The following is a 16560-nucleotide window of genomic DNA, read 5'->3' as shown; positions in this document are numbered from 1 at the left end:
CGTTACTCTTGTTGAAGGTTAACGGCAGAGGATGTGAAATCTTGTTAAAGCCCTATGAGACAAATTGTGATTTGTGAATATGAGCTTTACAAATAACATTTGATTGATTTATTGATAAAAAAGGTTCTTTCCTTATATTAATCTGCTAGAAAACCTCTCTGCCATACAGAACTTTTCCCATGTGACTCATGGAAGTGTGCAGGAAAGACTTAAATCTGGGGCCTTTATTTTATTGTCTCCATCAGGTTATTTTCTTCTGCATGTTTTGTACGTCTGTCTGATTTTTAGAAAGATCATATATACAGTAATACTGGACGATTAACACGAGAGTTGCTTTTGTTGGAAGGCTGCCATGTAACCCATTCAATTTTGAATCAGGGGACAAGATTTTGTTCTCACGTTTTCATTAATATGGGGCAAGGTTTCAACATTTTCATGGATTTCACAGAAAATAATACATCGCTCCTGATGCAAAAAGCAGCATTAAGGGGACTGACGAGTGAGTGAGTGAAATTTCGTGCAGATCCAAATAAAATTCTGGAATTTGTGAATTTAAATGTGGTTTTGTAAGGGGACTCTATGGCCCTTGTTTTTATTTATAAGTTACTTTAGTGTTATTGTCATTTGTTTTTAGCATTTCCTATAGAAACTATGATTGTAAAACAATTATAAAATGTACTCAATTATTTACATAAAAGGGTGAATTATTCAAGTAAAGCTTCATTCATTCACACATCTGGGTAACTCCACTTTGGGTAAATAACAGCTAATGTTGCAGGTCTGTGAACTTAAAAAGCTCAGCCTTGACTCATTTATCATACAGAGTAACTTCAATAAACGACCTGGCTGAAGATAGAACAGAACACGATACAGGAGAATGATACTGACAACAACATAATGTCAAGGTTAGGAGTCATACCAGGTGACCGAAAAATAAATATGTACAAAGAGTCAGCAATGGGATGATGTGCAAATCAGGCTCCCACATTTAATAATTATCCAGGAATCGACCATGTCATTTTCTGGCTACATATAAATCATCTATTCATTCAGTCCTCTCTCAATGTGAAGCAGCTGTCCCCATATATATATATATATATATATCGCCTCTGCCTGCTCCTTCTAACTTAGTGTGATTGTTCCAAAGTCTGCATCTTTAGATTTGTACCTGCTTTTGCCCCTTTGGTATTTTGCCTCGTCTGCCTGTTAACAAACCTTGCTCCAGTCATTGACCCAGGAAACTTTGCTTTTTCACTTATCCAAGTTGAGCCAACTAAAGACCTGTTACCTATTCAAATTATAAATGCAAGAATGGAAAAAAAAACATACAAATTTACCTGAACATGCATTGAAGAAGCACGTTCCAGCCTTAACCAAGAGTTATACAAATACAAGTCAAGGCAAGTTTCACCGTCCAGTACTGAGCAGAGACAAGGGAATTCAAAGTACTTTATAGAGACATGGAAATACATAAAAAATAAGACTCTAGGAGCAAACAAAATTGTTTTAAGCCCTGATCTAAATTAACTGATAGTTTTATATTTATTTATGAATTTGTCCCAGATGACCTGAGGGGTCTGGATGGTTCGTTACAAACAAGTCGATCAGAGATGTATTTGCGTTTGTGATCATTTAGTGCTTTGAGGACAAGTAATTGGCTGGTATATGCTGTGTCACACAGGATGCCCATGCAGCGATTTAAGGAACCTCACTTGTTTGGTGTTTGTTAGGACAAATTTGTATTGTTTGACAGAAACCTGTAAAGACGAATATTACCACAGTCTATCCTGCTGAAAATATCCACATGAACCACTATTTGTGGGCATATGGGTGGGGAAGATATTAATGTTGGAGAAGAACAAACTGCAAATCACAGGTTCTAACCACTTTGCACTCAACAGAGAGAAGCAATGGCCGCAGGAAGGTCACACGTGTGTTGTTTTGAAAACAATATATATGGAATGCCCAAAGGGATTATCATTCCATGTGGCACAAACATTCACTTAGACTCAATGATGACCTGAATTGAATTTGGTGGTCAAAGGTCAAGGTCACTGTGACATAAGCATGTCACAGATGTTGCATCCCCTGCAGCTTTCAAAAGTCTATTCCCCACTGAGGCTTGAAGATATCTAAAGACTTACTGCCCCCACTCCCTGTGAAGAGTTTTGGTTGATGGCTGCCAGGTTTATCAACCATGTTTCTCTCAGAGAAATGTGTCTCTCAGTCTCACAAGGCTGTATTCCAAGTTTTGTCATGGTTTAAGAGGTTTACCAAAGGCTTAAACTTTAATCACAACTACAACTCAATATACTTTGAAGTCATGTACCAAGCACAAATGATTTTGCATTTTACACTCACATAAGCCGTGCGGAGGCTCACAAGAGAATTGAGTCTTGACTTTCCAGAGCGGGTGGTTCTCTGCTCAGACGAGTTCACAACAGCAACAAATTCTCCTCAGGAATCAGGTGAGGCGTGGTGCAGCAGGCAGAGACCTTTTTACCTTGCTTTTATTTAAAATTTAATTTTAATTTAACTATTGCACTTCTGAGCTGACCAGTTTACTCTTCTCCAACACCTTTCATTGTTATGTTGACCCTGTGTTAACTGCATATGACAAATAAAACTTTAAACTTGAAAAATTAATTTTACGTATTAATTCCAGTGCAGAGATCACATGTTTTTGTTAACAGCACATTGGCAACAGCGTCAGCTCTTATCACCAAAACTCTTGACATCTTTGTCGGCGTATGGCTATTTTTCTTATGTATAAATACTTTAAACATTGACACCTTCCATTATGTTAAAATCTGTTTCTTCTAATCAATGTTGTAAATATTGTAATTTTTTTGATGTGTTCAGTTACAAGCATCTACTGCACCTCTGTCCACCCTGGGAGAGGGATCCCTCACATGTGAATAGAACAAGAAGCAAAACAAGAGTTACAGTTGCTTCCCATACTGTAGACAGCTCTCTCTTACAGCTACTAATGCTAACGTTGGCTATAGCAATAGCAAAACACACATAGCCCTTTTAAGAGATAAATATTTCAAGGAGAAAAGTCTTTCACACAGGAATATAGTTTTGGGCCACTCGGCGATAACATCGTCTTAATATGATAGAAAAACATAATATAGAAAGAGAGGTGTACAATCTGGTGGGTGGATCTTCTCTAATTTCATTGTTGACAAAAAAACATTGTGACGACAAAGAGAATGACTGAACAAAGGGTTCAACTGAAGAAAAAAAAACACAAAAACAATCTTTAATTATTTTTGAAGACATTTAGATGGACAAAGAGTTTATTTGTACAACTGGAAAGAAATGGACTGACTCCAACCAGACTTTAGACACTTAGTCATGAGCAGTCTGTTAAATTTCACCTAACTGTGATTCATGAAAACAAATGAGGTCCTTGACTTTCATGCTGGTGGGCGATGCGCCGAACCTGGTTAAACAGTAACCGACCATAAGGTTGCTGACAACGGGAAAGCAAATGCACCCTCACTGGGGACAGTGATGATGATACTCTATAATTGGGCAACATTGCGGTATTCTATTGGTTGGAAACTGAAGCACAGCACATTTATGCAATAAACAGTATATTTGAGTACAAACGGTTCTGAGCAGAAAGCTTAGCTAATTTGCGTATATGAGCTTGGGCTGATTGAGAGAGAGGTGTTCTGAGGGAAAGCTTCACAGAATCTGAATGTGACACAAAGTAATTGTCTCAAACTGAAAGACCACACTATTGAATAAAGATTGTAGATGATTTCGTTTTCATATCGAAACCCTATATACATCAACATAGAAAGAACTGTGTGAGAGATACACACCTTCAAACACATAGTGCCAAGGTTTGGTGAATAAAAAGTAATTGGACAGACCCATCGAGTGTTCTTCAGCTCTTCACCTTCTTGTGAGGTGTCTTTGTTTTTAGTGTCAACTTCAGTAAGTGGAACGCAGTCTGACTCAGCTAGTCGAGGATATTCCACTCTGAAAAGTTCTTTGGGATTTTCGGCTGTATGTTTCAGACTGTTGCTTCTGGACGATGACATACTTGAGCTTTGCTGCATTTTGCTGAATTTGTAAATGATAATGAGAAAGCTGCTGTAAACCTCTGCATTCATCCTGTTGTTTCTGTCAGCAGTGAAACCATCAATAACAAACACTTTGCCGGTTCCATTGGAGTCGTACGCGCGAGCAGAACCAAGTTAGACAGACGAGGTGGTGGCTTCGTGGCACAAGCTGCTCCTTTTTTCTCTACACTTTCCTTCACTCCTTCGTTTATTTGTTCATTTTGATAGAGGTAGATGTTAGTGTCATGAGTCCTTAATAGGTCTTTCCACAACTCTTTTTGTGCGTTTCTTTGGACTGCAGCTGCATCTGTTTGTTGACAGATGAGGTTGATGTAGCAGTGGTTCACATCTTGTGGCAAATCCTCAGAGGCGCAGGTCATGACGACGTTTCTTGAATGAAACATCATGTCCGCCTTCATCCTGGAGAGCTTTCTCCACAGAGGGTTTTTTCTATTTTTTTGTCATCCTCTACTTGTGCTCCTCTGTCGACCTGTCCTTTTCTATCTTTCATGTTTACACTTGTCTTTCAAAAGTGCGGCCAACTGCTAAATTACCTTTAATATCTGTCTTAGTGGTGTTTTTTCCTCTTTGAGTCTCATTATTGTCTTCTTTACAAAAAAGTTCACCTGTTTACTCCTAATTGGAGGACGACACAATCTAAACTCTGTTTTTGTACATGAACTTATGTTAAAGTGTCTATGCAATAAAAAGGCTATATCCCACACACAGTTCTTTCAATATCAACATTTAAACCTACTAAAATCAAAGCGGCGATTTGGCACTTAATTCTAAAATCAATAATTTTATCTCTGAAGAGAATAAGAACATTTAACCTTTTAGTCATTTGAATAAAACATGAGCCTTTTAATTGGAAAAACACATCCACACACTTATTAAAAACAAATTTTCTGTTCTTTAAGCCCGTATTCATGCAGACCCCCTGTGGATTGTGGTTCTCTTTTGAGGTGAATTTCTTACTAGTTTATTCATCCTGTGAGACTAGAATACATATCCTGTTGCTTACCATTTATTCATCTGTTAGTAATCCCCAAAATTGTATAAGACTAATTTTTAACATTAAAGTATATTTCTTTTCATAGCATCTTATTCTACTGTACCTTCATTGTTTATATCCAACACAGGATATTCTGTATTGGTTACATCACGACAAGGCTTATTTCCCCATAGTATGAACAGATTCATGTTATCTCATATTAAATACACTGATCTTGAACTGTGGATGTTGCACACGATTAGCTTAGTAACCTGCTTCATGACACAATACCCAGAATTAGCAATGTTAGGATCAGGACCAGCTAACCCACGGAGAGACAGAGTAGCCTAAGGATGATGTCACTTTGTGAGAGAGAAAGCGGAGGTTCGCTGTTGGTGTCTGGAACTGGATCAGACATTGATAAGAAGCATATGACGAAAAGACGATAAAAAAATGATATGATATTTTGAAATAAATAGTAAAAAAATTCGGCAGTCCCACAATCACTATAATGTTTTCAAAATAAATAAAGACATAAACAACATTTACAAAATAAACAAGGGTTCCCACATGCTCATGTACCGAAAGATTTCATGGCTTCCCCCTTTATTAAACTCACCCTGCAAATAACTAATGAGCTTTGTGTGAAGTCTTAAGAGGACAGATGTCAACTCCTGAGCATCAATGACAGTGAAAGGTTCTGCAATGAAAGGAGCTCTGATAAATAAATGCTGACCAGGATGTTCCTGTACAGGACAGTTCAGTTCAGTGATGTGCGGCTCAGTATATACCTGGCTCCACTTAACTTTGTCTACAGGTCCTTTGACTGGCCATTACCACTGATGTTTTGGCATGCAAGTTCACACAATGTCCACTGGAGGTCTCAGTACTATAATTGATTTAAACCAGATTGTGAGCTCTGCCATGTCTCCAATGAGAGTCCACTACTGTGAATGAGTCTTGAAGAAAGTAAATCCTTCCAGAGGAATGAGCACATCTGTTAACCTCTGCCTCACACACACACACGAAACCTGTGTTGCAGTGGATTCTGTCCCCCCTTCAGCAGTGAATCTCGTATGCGATAGGAGAGTCCATGAACAGGCCTGTGTGGTTAAGAAACATCCCTTCAGCCTCTGATGTAATCACAGGCTCAGCCTCCCCTCCCTCCCCCGCCATTCTCCTCATGGTCCGTATGTCAACCTCTGGCTGCAGCTGCTGCTGCTGCTGCTGCTGTTTGTTGGGGGCAAGAGTTGGAGTCACGATCTGGCCAGGCCCTGAGGAGAGGGTGTGGCTGGAGGTGTCCGATGGAGCGGGGCAACCCAGGTTAGTGGTGGAGACAGCGGTGGGTAGAGCAGGAGGCAGCACGGGTTTGGCCCGGTTGAGGACGTACATCTCATGGCCGCGCTCGTCACGGTACTCCTCCAGCTGGGCGAAGGTGGTGGGCCCGTCAGAGTAGTCATTCACATAGAGGATGCTCTCCTCCTGCAGGGTAAAATTAACTTTTGTCACTTTTGGGGGACAACAATATATAATATGGTTGCATATGCAACAAAGTGTGTGAGTTTACTTTACATTTCATTTCATTTCATGATGATGATGATGATGATGATGATGATGATGATGATGATGATGATGATGATGATGATGATGATGATGATGATGATGATGATGATGATGATGATGATGATGATGATTATTACTGTTATTCCAAATTACATTGGTGGTGACAAGACAAGGATTCTCCAAGATTATCATCATTATTATTACTTTGTAAGATACTTCTATTGTTGTAATGATGAGATTATTTTTTCTTAACACTCAACAAGAGTAAGGAAAAACTACTAAAAAACGTGACGATGAGCAAGTAGGCTGCAGGCCCACTGAACAGATGAAGAAGAAAAACTTGCTGTGATGTGTGTATAGTGTTGCCCTACATATTATAATAAGTACAATCAAACATTAATCTAATGTTTCTATGCTTTGCTCTTATTCTGTTACATTTTTGTTCTCTCATTGTGATCTGTTAGAATTTGACGTACAGTATTTGAGTTATTTGTCAGCCACTTTTCCTGGCAGGGAAACTTAATATTCTGATTCAAGATTTAAGTTAAATGTTAACAAGGCAAAGTAGACTGACTTTCCTCAAAGTATTGTGTCAGAAAACAATTGTTTGGTATGTCAAGCCAAAGTTCCTCTTATTTATGAGTTCGGACAAACACACACCTTCTCAGCTCCATCAGCCTCCTTGTCGCGTTGGTGATGTCGGCTGTAGATCATGGCGACCAGCAGCAGAGCGGTCAGAGCCAGCAGGGAGATGCCCACAGCGATGGCAGTCTGAGTGGCCGCTCCCAGAGCACTGAAGGCCATGCTGCCTAGAGCGTAAAGGGGTTCCCGACTCACATCTGAACCCAAAGCCGAGCCGTGGTTCCTCAGCCGGGGCCAGACAGGGGAATATGGCGAGGACACTTGGGACCAAGATGCCCAGATGGAGGAGGACGAGGAGGAGGAAGTGGATGAATTAATGGCGAGCTGAAAGGTCACCCTGGCCACACCCCCTGCATTCCAGGCTTCACATTCATAGAAACCTGCGTGAGCCACAGTCACATTACTGAGAAACAGCATGCCACTGCCGGTGTCAGGGTCAAAGCGCTCGCCTTCAGTCTTCTGCAGACTGACCTTGCCTTCCTCTGAGCGCTCCTCTGCCCCGCCTACTCCACCTCCTCCAGCACCCAGCTCCTGAACCAGGCCTCGGGGAGAAAGCACAACTTTACCCTGGGATGCCTTCCTCCAGGTCACCTGCAAGAGTATTCAGAGTTTACTGATCAGTCTTGTCTTCTTTCACCTGTTTTCGAAAGCATTGCACTTAGAAAAGGATTTGGAAACAATGAGACCATTCACACACATCACATCCTAACATTCAGTGTGAGTAATCTTCAGGTGTTGACAAGCAAAATGCTGATGGAGTACTTTTGAATACTGAAACAAACCAGCACTGTGCTGTGCTGCTGGAAGTTACACTTGTTAACATGAGGTGTCCCTACCTGTGGCCGAGGATAACCAGAGGCATGGCAGGACACCCTAAGGCTCTCCCCCAGGCGCACAGCTAGCCTCCTGGGCTCCAGCTGCACCAGTGGAGGGATGCACACCAGGCTGTTGAGAGGAACCTCCACCAGACTGAGGTGGGAGAGACGTGGAGGCTCGATGCAGACCAGCCGACGCTCTGCAGAGCTGAGCAGCCGCTGCCCGGCCTCATCAATCCAGCTCCTCAACCAGTGGAGAGCACAGTCACAGCGCCATGGGTTATCTACAGCGAAGCAGAGGATGAGAGGTTAGGCTGGAACGTCTCTATGGCGAAACAGAGGCTCTAGTTACTGGCCGTGGTGATAGGACAAAAGAAAGATATTTTGTAATGAGTCAATAGGGTGTCTAGTGATTTGTATTCAACAGAAAGTTTATGAATGGTTTTAAACTGACCCAAGGAACAAGGAACTTGCACTGAATGCATTGATATTTTAGAAATAAGAATAGAAAGAGAGAAAAAAAATACAATGATTGAACAAGGAATAATGGCAGGATGAGTGTAACATAAACGTATCTGTGTCTAACCTTTACCAAGTGGTCTGAACAGGAGGATTGGTTAAGCTTTAGTTGTCAATAGCAAATAATTAAGGAAAATTAGCAAAACAAAATGAGTAGTGAGTAAGTCTAAAGCTCAGTAGAAGTTAGGTGATGCAGCAGGACTGCCATCGGCTCTGCCCCTCCCCTCTGTGGCTGTATCACTCACTAATCACTATATACTCCACTATTTGCAAGTTTTTCATACCCTATAGTGCACTCACTGTTTCCCACGATGTATCGTGAAAAGTACTGTACCAATGGTCACTAACCGCGCAACCATCCTGCATTGCGCTTTCAGCGGAGAGACGAGAGGAGAGAGGGCAGAAGGAACAGCCCGACCTTTTGAGCATCACCGCTCAAACTGAAACATCATCATTCAACTCGTTGTTTTTTACCTAAATGCATTAATACTAAGTGGAAAATAAACAATACAACAACAATTCCCGTGGGATTGTCCACTGGCCAACATCATAATCCTGAAACAATCCCATAATAACTGGTACAGAGAAAAAGTGCTGAGTGTCCGAAAACGTTTTTTTTCTTTTGCTGTTCTCTATAATAGTCCTCTACATAGAATACCACCATACTGCCAGATCTGAGACACAACTCAACAGTTAATCAAGTTCCAGCTCTTTGAAACCTTTTTTGATGGTATTTGGTGATTTTTGTAGTAAATCCAGTGTCAAGATGCCTACAGCCTGTCCCTGGTCCACTTCTTCGACCCTCTCGCTCCTGCCTGATCTGGAACCCTCTCTGCACCCCACCTCAGATTTCTGGATTCACTTGGCCCGGCTCTCCGGCTCTCCTGCTTCAGCCAGCTCTGGATCAAGTCTCTGCCTCAGCCCTCCCCCTACACCCTGGCCCAAAGACTCATCTTCAACTATTCTACAGTTTCTAAATAAATTCTTCATTGCATTCAACTCCCTGTTTTTCAGTCTTGTGTACCAGCCACCTTAACAAGGACAATAACCCTAAACACTGAGGTGTATAAATAATACAAAATGAATTTCAGTATGCACTGAAATATACCTCAACCAGACCTTTTTATTAAAAAAATTTAGTAAAATTATTATAAATTGGCTGAGGCACATTATAAGTATGAGATCACATGGCTGTTAATGCAGAAAACCAGGTTATTCCAAAGAACTTACACTTTTTTACCACTATATATAATGTTCCCAGAAGTCAAGAACTGACTTCAATGTACTGAAATAACCAATTTTCCTTCTTTAGGAACCACATGGCTTTGATTTAACCCCCAAATTGTGACAGCATGATGGTTATCATGCTAGTTTAGAAGCAGCTCTCATACATTTGCAATTAAAAAAAAATAAAACGGCCGACACAACTGTCAGTCAATGTGTTTTAGAGTCCTGCGGACCCCACTTCATCTTTGTACAATAACATGTCCGGCCTCACCTGTGATCCGCAGCACCTGCAGGCTGACAAGAGGTCGCAGGGATGCAGGGCCGATGGTATGGAGATTGTTCCTGCTCAGATCCAGCAGAGCCAGAGAGGTCAAGCCAGCTAGAGCCTGGTCTGCTAACATGTCTATACTGTTGTGCTGCAAATGGAGCTCCTGCAGACGCTGCAACAGGGACAGAATACTACATGATCTTCAGAGGTTCATATACAGAACACTGAGCAGGACACTGTGAATACATCTTGCATAGCTATGTATCGACTTTGCCATTTTAATACATGAAAGTGAAACACAACAACCATTATAGACATCTGCTAAAATGTTTCCTACCTGTAAACCACGGAAGGTGTAGTCTAGTAGGCGGGTGATGTCATTTCCTGCCAGGTACAGAATGCGGAGATGCTCAAGTCCCTTAAACATGTCAGCCGTCACCAGGTGGATCCTGTTCCCATTCAGAGCCAGCTCCAGCAACTGACCCTGGTTCCGGAAGGAGCCAGGCTCCACTGCTGAGATGGTGTTGTTCTGGAGCCGGAGGAACATTAGAAGGTGACAGTTATTACTCAGGAACTTTTTTATTGCAAGTTCTACTGCTGATTCTGCTTTTGTAAATGTGTGTGTATGTTTGTGTGCGTGTTACCTGTAGATACAAGTAGTGCAGATGCCTTAGCTGAAGAAGGTCCTGTCTACGGATCTGACCAATCACATTGTCCTGGAGGAAGACGGTCTGGTTGAAGAAAAGATGAGATAAAGAGGGATGATGGGAGATTTTTGTTCAGCTTTGGTGAATGTGTAAAAGAGCTACAAAATATGATATAGATGTCACAATTCCAAATGCATGACTTCTGATTGGGTATCAAAAAATCTCAAATGATTTAATACTAATGTCTTGCAGTAGTGAACCCACCTGTGTTGATGGGGGGACGTGTTTGGGGATGTCTCTGAGGCTGGTGGAGCCACACTCCACGGTGAGGCTGTAGCAGCGACAGCTCACAGGGCAGGAAGGAGACGCATTAGTCAGAGTGTGGGTGGACAGGAGCAGCATGGAGAGAAGAAGCACCAACATCACAGCCATCACACCGACAGCAGGACTAGAGATGTAGAGGGAACAGTAAACACACAGGTCATGATTAACGCTCTGCATTAGCAACTGAGCTCAGATCTTTTCAGCAAATAAACAGATTGACCAAGTTAAAAGGCATTTAAACAAGTGCTAGTGCAGCTCTGGGGGAAACAGTGAGTCCCTCCTGTAGCCCGACATCTATTCAGCACATTCATTGTTTTGACTACTCTATTTATTCTTGTTTGGATAAACACTTAAATATTAATTTAAGGTCATACAGATTTAATTAGTCATGTTTGTATTAGGTTGGCACCCTCAGGCATGTGTTACAAAACAGCATAATAAGAATAAACCTCAGAGGGCTTGAGCTGAGGGCTGCAGGTGATGTTTATAAAAAGAGAGATGCTGCTCTGTGTCTCAAAGGCTCACTAAAGCTTGAGGTATATAAGAAAGGGGCTCCTTAATGTTTTGAGGTGATAAATAATGTGAATTTATTCCATTTGTACATTAAAACAATATAAATTTTCAACAATTCTAGCTGATAAATGATAATGAATCTTTAATGGCAAAGGCTGATAAACACTGGCTGTCCATAAACCAGAAGTTTGGAGGTTTGGCTCCTCCAGTTCCTGCACACTGAAGTGCAATACACTGAACCCAAATTGCCCCTGACTGCTGTTCTGTGTGAATGAATGTGAACAAATTAATCGATGTGTGTCTGAATGGTTGAAGGTGTAAAGTAAAGCTTGTCTATTTAAGACCAATTTCGGAGCCCATCGGCTATCGTCTAGCCGTGAATAAGCCTTTGGGGGGCACCGGGCAATATGTTGGGGCTTCCAATAGAGACACAGTTGACCGTCTACAGTCAGACTATATTTTCTTTTATCAGAAGAGTCCAACATTTCTCCACACAAAACACAAACAGGGATAATCTTTTAGGAGTTTGACATTTAACGTGCATTTGGGTCAACATGATCCGCTCTCCACACAGACTGTTAACCAGTGGGCAACCACATCCTGCTCTAACGTGATGTTATTGTTCTCTCAGATCTGAGCTATTGGCTTAACACAGTACTGTGCCAACAATTATAGATGTGTGATTTTAGTATTTAGGAGCAGAAATACCTCCATGACTATAGTATGAATGGTATAAAGCAACTCCACAGGAAATCGCAGGGCAGCATACTCATTGTTACATCCTGGATATTTGTACAACTCTACTAATTCAAAGCTCTTTTTGATAAGCATCATAGTCGGAGAATCACTGTCACCATAGGAACCATCCATGCCTCAAAAAGCTGACACAAGTAGCAAGCCGTTTTTAATGTTTTTTCTGTGTTTCCTTTGGAGCTGGATGCTTGCAAAGCATCATTCAGTGACGGCTACAGCTGCTGTTTGCCCAAAAAAAATTCTCTGGGGATTATTGTTTTCACTTGATCAAAGTAGGTACATAAACCAACAGCATCATTTAGAGCAGGCAATGATGTTTTATTCATTTCGTAATTCAAAATTCAAAAACAACATAAAGCTGGTTAAGTAAATATGATAGGAGATCCAGTCCCATCCTAACTGCCAGCACTAAAACATCCCTTATTTACAACGGCATAGGAATGGTATCAGATGAAACACATATATGAGTGAGAACAGATATGTGGATGATGTAGTCTGTAATCTATAAGAAAATACCAAACTAGAATCATCGCCTTGCCTTCACCAACCAGTCAGATTGCGGTTTATGTCCATGTCTGTCCAGAATATAAACAGAATCCTCAGAACCTTGAAGGAATTTCACAATAGGTAAAAATTCAATCAATCAATCAATCAAATTTGATTTGTATAGCCCATATTCATAAATCACAATTTGTCTCATAAGGCTTTAACATGGTGTGACATCCTCTGTCCTTAACCCTCAACAAGAGTCAGGTAAAACTACTAAAAAACGTTTTAAATGGGTAGAGAGAAAGTAGAAACCTCAGAGAGAGCCACATGTGAGGGATCCCTCTCCCAGGACGGACAGAAGTGCAATAGATTCCACGTAAAATGGCGAACATTAGAGAGATATGGGTATTTTCAGCATTGATTAGAATAAACAGTTTGTAGAATAATGGAAGGTATATGAATTGATGGATTAATGTATTTAATGATTTGTGATATGCCTAGTAGGGAGGTATATTTTGATTATGTTTATTACAGTTTTACGTGTGCAAACAGGAGCAGGTGTCTGGTAACTTTTGCTTGCCTCCCGATAACTGCATGCCTGCCGCTTTGTTTGATTTTGGACAACACAATCTAATCAAAATTTACACAGTACATCAGTAAGTAGACTGTGTATTAGTATTGGATTTGAGACAAGTCTGTCTACTGGCAAGGCACCTGGTGGTGATGGATGTAGTTCTGAGTTAAGTAGACATGCCATCTCCTTTTCTCACTCTGTTACACAGCAATATAATTACTTAACAATCAATGCCTGCTATACTGCACAAAGCTGTTAATTCAGTAATACCAAAACCTGCAGATGCTTCATCTCCATCCTCTCAGTTTGTTTAATAATGAATACACGTTGTTTTCTAAGATACTGGATTTAAAAATTGAAAAAGTGGTTAAAGTCCAGTGAGGTTTTGGCAATACTGGATACTTCTTCATGTAATGCTCATAACTGCTCGCCATACTTTGGGCCATTTTATAGGATATAAAGTGAATTGGAGAGAGCAAAGTGATCCCTCTGAATAATATCACTTTTCCAGCTCATTTATCTGCAGCTCCCACAGTGTGGAGACAGCAGGCCATACCCTGGGATAAATGGTATATCTCCTGTTCATAAGATATTTGACAGTAGTGTCCCTAAATTGTTGAAAAATATCAGAGATTATCCCAACAGAGGGAGAACACTGCCTTTATCTTTTCAGTGTTTTTACTATGCTGTTGGTTTTGCTGGGAGCTATTCCACTGAGATTCCCTCTGTACAGATTTAAGAAAATACATAAACTGATGTTCTCTGGTTAAGATTAAAAAGAAAAGCCAGACAGAAAATTTTATAACAGTACTAGATGTTTATACGTATTACTTGCATGTTTCTCATATGCTGTGACAAGAGCAGTGGAAAATTCATGGACTGGTTTTACCCTCATGTCCACTTAGGTAGAATCCTTCACTCACTGCTTGTAAATGTGTTGCAGCAGTGAAGCGTAACTTTGGGCCAAACTGTTATTAAATTGGACACGTTAATGTGTCAATGAGTTTAAAAGAAATCATGGTTGTGAAGAAGCAGAACATAGTAATGAAGAAATACTTGTAAAGGAGGTTGTAATTGGTTCCAACTATAACGGAGAAGGAAACTGTCTCTGAGTTGCAAGTCTGTAAAGCCTCTTAGAAGAAAATAAGTCACAGTGCATACGTATCGCTTTCCAAAGAACAATTGGACTCCATAATGCAACATTCATATTATTCATCCCATGGTGGCATTGTAGTGATGAAGACGTAGTTTAAAACATATCCATCTCCACAGAGATTACAGATCATAAGTCATGAAGCGTGTCCGGAGGTTGCTTGTGATTAGTGAATGTGTTTGTCTATAGGGGAGTTTAAGTTAAATGAGGAGGGTTACATGGACTGTATGTTCTATAAAATTAAAAAATATATAAATGGGAAAAATATTTCTGAAAATGGAAATAAAGGCTGAACATTACAAATGCATAACAGGTTAAATTGATTGTGTCAAATTAGAAAAGACAAGATGTTTACCTTATGAAGGGGCCGCCTCATATATATAATATATATATACCATATCCACTGAAGTGCTTATGGTATATTTTACCATATATAATGTAAGATGTACTGGATGTTATTAATGCTGCAACATTAGGGATCATCTGCTCTTTCTCTCTTTCCTCCTCTCCCTCTGCATCTCATGAATGTCTCATCAATACAGGTTACTGACTTGACTTCTTTTCTATAGAGTCCTTGAGCTTTATCTTTGCGGATCAAGGTTAGAAACTGCAGCCACACAGTTTCCAGGCTGATTATGGATTAGGATTGATAGAAATACAACACATAACACAACCCCTACTCACATATACTTGTATTGACAACAATGGTAATTGTTGTCAATACATCTATCATAAGAATTTAAATTTCTGCTCCCTTTATCTCAGACTTTGTCTATTGTTTAAACATTGATACACGTCTCCATTAATGTTGTTCAAAGGATTTTCTGGGTAGTTTTTCCTGAGGGTTGAAGGCAGATGAGGTTGTTCCTTGTTAAGCCCTATGAGACAACTGGGATTTAGGATTATGGGCCATACAAATAACAATGGATTCACTGATTGATTGATTGATTTCAGCCTAAACTTGCCTAACATCCGCCCATGTCAACTGGGAGTACTTTATTAATTTTGTAGCAGGGAGAATCACAGCTCTTAAGTGTCAAGGAAAACAAAACTGTGGTGGCAAAAAAAGCAGGTTTAAACATATCCATTTCGATTCAAAAACATTTTCAAGAAAATCTGTACATAAAATAAACACAAGCTTCTTGAATGAATGAAGTTAAGCATTAAAATGTGACTCTTCTATCAGATGCTCACACCACTGTGGGTGTTTATAAACCTGTTCCGGGTGGGATGGGGCCCTTTAAAGGCCAGATGCAGCCCTGCAGGTGTGACCATGTTCAGTGTGACTGACCATACAGCACAATGAAGCCATGAGGTGCTGCAGGACTGAGGCCACCGCACCTGGCAGTGAACCCTGGCTACTCCCTGCACTGAACGTGGCCATCGGAGCTCTCAAGTGGAGCAGCCCGTAGAAACATGTATGGCGGAGCAGCAGCCTCCCTCCCACACGTACCTGTACTGACCGACGAGGAGAAATAATCCCAGCGACGTTTCCCTGCGGCCTCACGGCTTCATGTCTGAGGGAGGATGGAGGAGATGTCTGCCCAGCACGGTTACAATTATTCCGATCTACGTTCGGTGTCGGAGACGAGCGCGGAGCAGCGGCTGATGGATGTTTGCAAGGGGAGCGAAGCACCGCGGGCCCGGCGCATCCTCCACACAACACGGGCTGAACACAGGAGGAGGAGGAGAGGAGAGCAGCACAGCCCCGGTCACAGAGACGCTGAGCGGGACGACGGTCGGTTCAGCAGCACCGAGTGGGAACCGGTGTGAAACAGCTCCGGTGTCTTTGTTACCCCGACATCCAGCTGTTCCCTGACTCCGACATCCAGCTGATCCCTGACTCCGACATCCAGCTGCTCTCTGACTCCTCTCATCCAGTCTGCCTCCGTCAAGTCCCACCGAATCACCCGCAGCAACAAGGACAACACTTCCGCTTCGGGTTATTCACAATAAACACATGAGCACAAAATAGACATTTAAGGCCCATATTGGCACAC

At 41.2% G+C, this 16560-nt stretch overlaps 1 protein-coding gene across 1 annotated transcript; it reads right to left on the bottom strand.

Moving 5' to 3' along the window:
- Positions 1 to 3284: 3284 nt before the first annotated feature.
- LOC133010177 (leucine-rich repeat-containing protein 24-like) lies at positions 3285 to 16455 on the bottom strand. The gene is made up of 8 exons (XM_061077648.1): positions 16014 to 16455; positions 11019 to 11202; positions 10752 to 10838; positions 10445 to 10636; positions 10111 to 10279; positions 8115 to 8377; positions 7297 to 7869; positions 3285 to 6555 (listed from the first exon to the last, which is right to left on the bottom strand). The coding sequence occupies exons 2-8, from the start codon at positions 11184 to 11186 to the stop codon at positions 6133 to 6135; spliced, it is 1875 nt and encodes a 624-aa protein (XP_060933631.1). The 5' UTR covers positions 11187 to 11202; positions 16014 to 16455; the 3' UTR covers positions 3285 to 6132.
- Between the last annotated feature and the right edge of the window lie 105 nt (positions 16456 to 16560).

This window comes from Limanda limanda, chromosome 9 (genome assembly GCF_963576545.1).
Source record: "Limanda limanda chromosome 9, fLimLim1.1, whole genome shotgun sequence".
Lineage (NCBI taxonomy): Eukaryota > Metazoa > Chordata > Actinopteri > Pleuronectiformes > Pleuronectidae > Limanda > Limanda limanda.
Note: the sequence above shows the minus strand (reverse complement) of the source record. Positions and strands in the feature narration are given on the sequence as shown.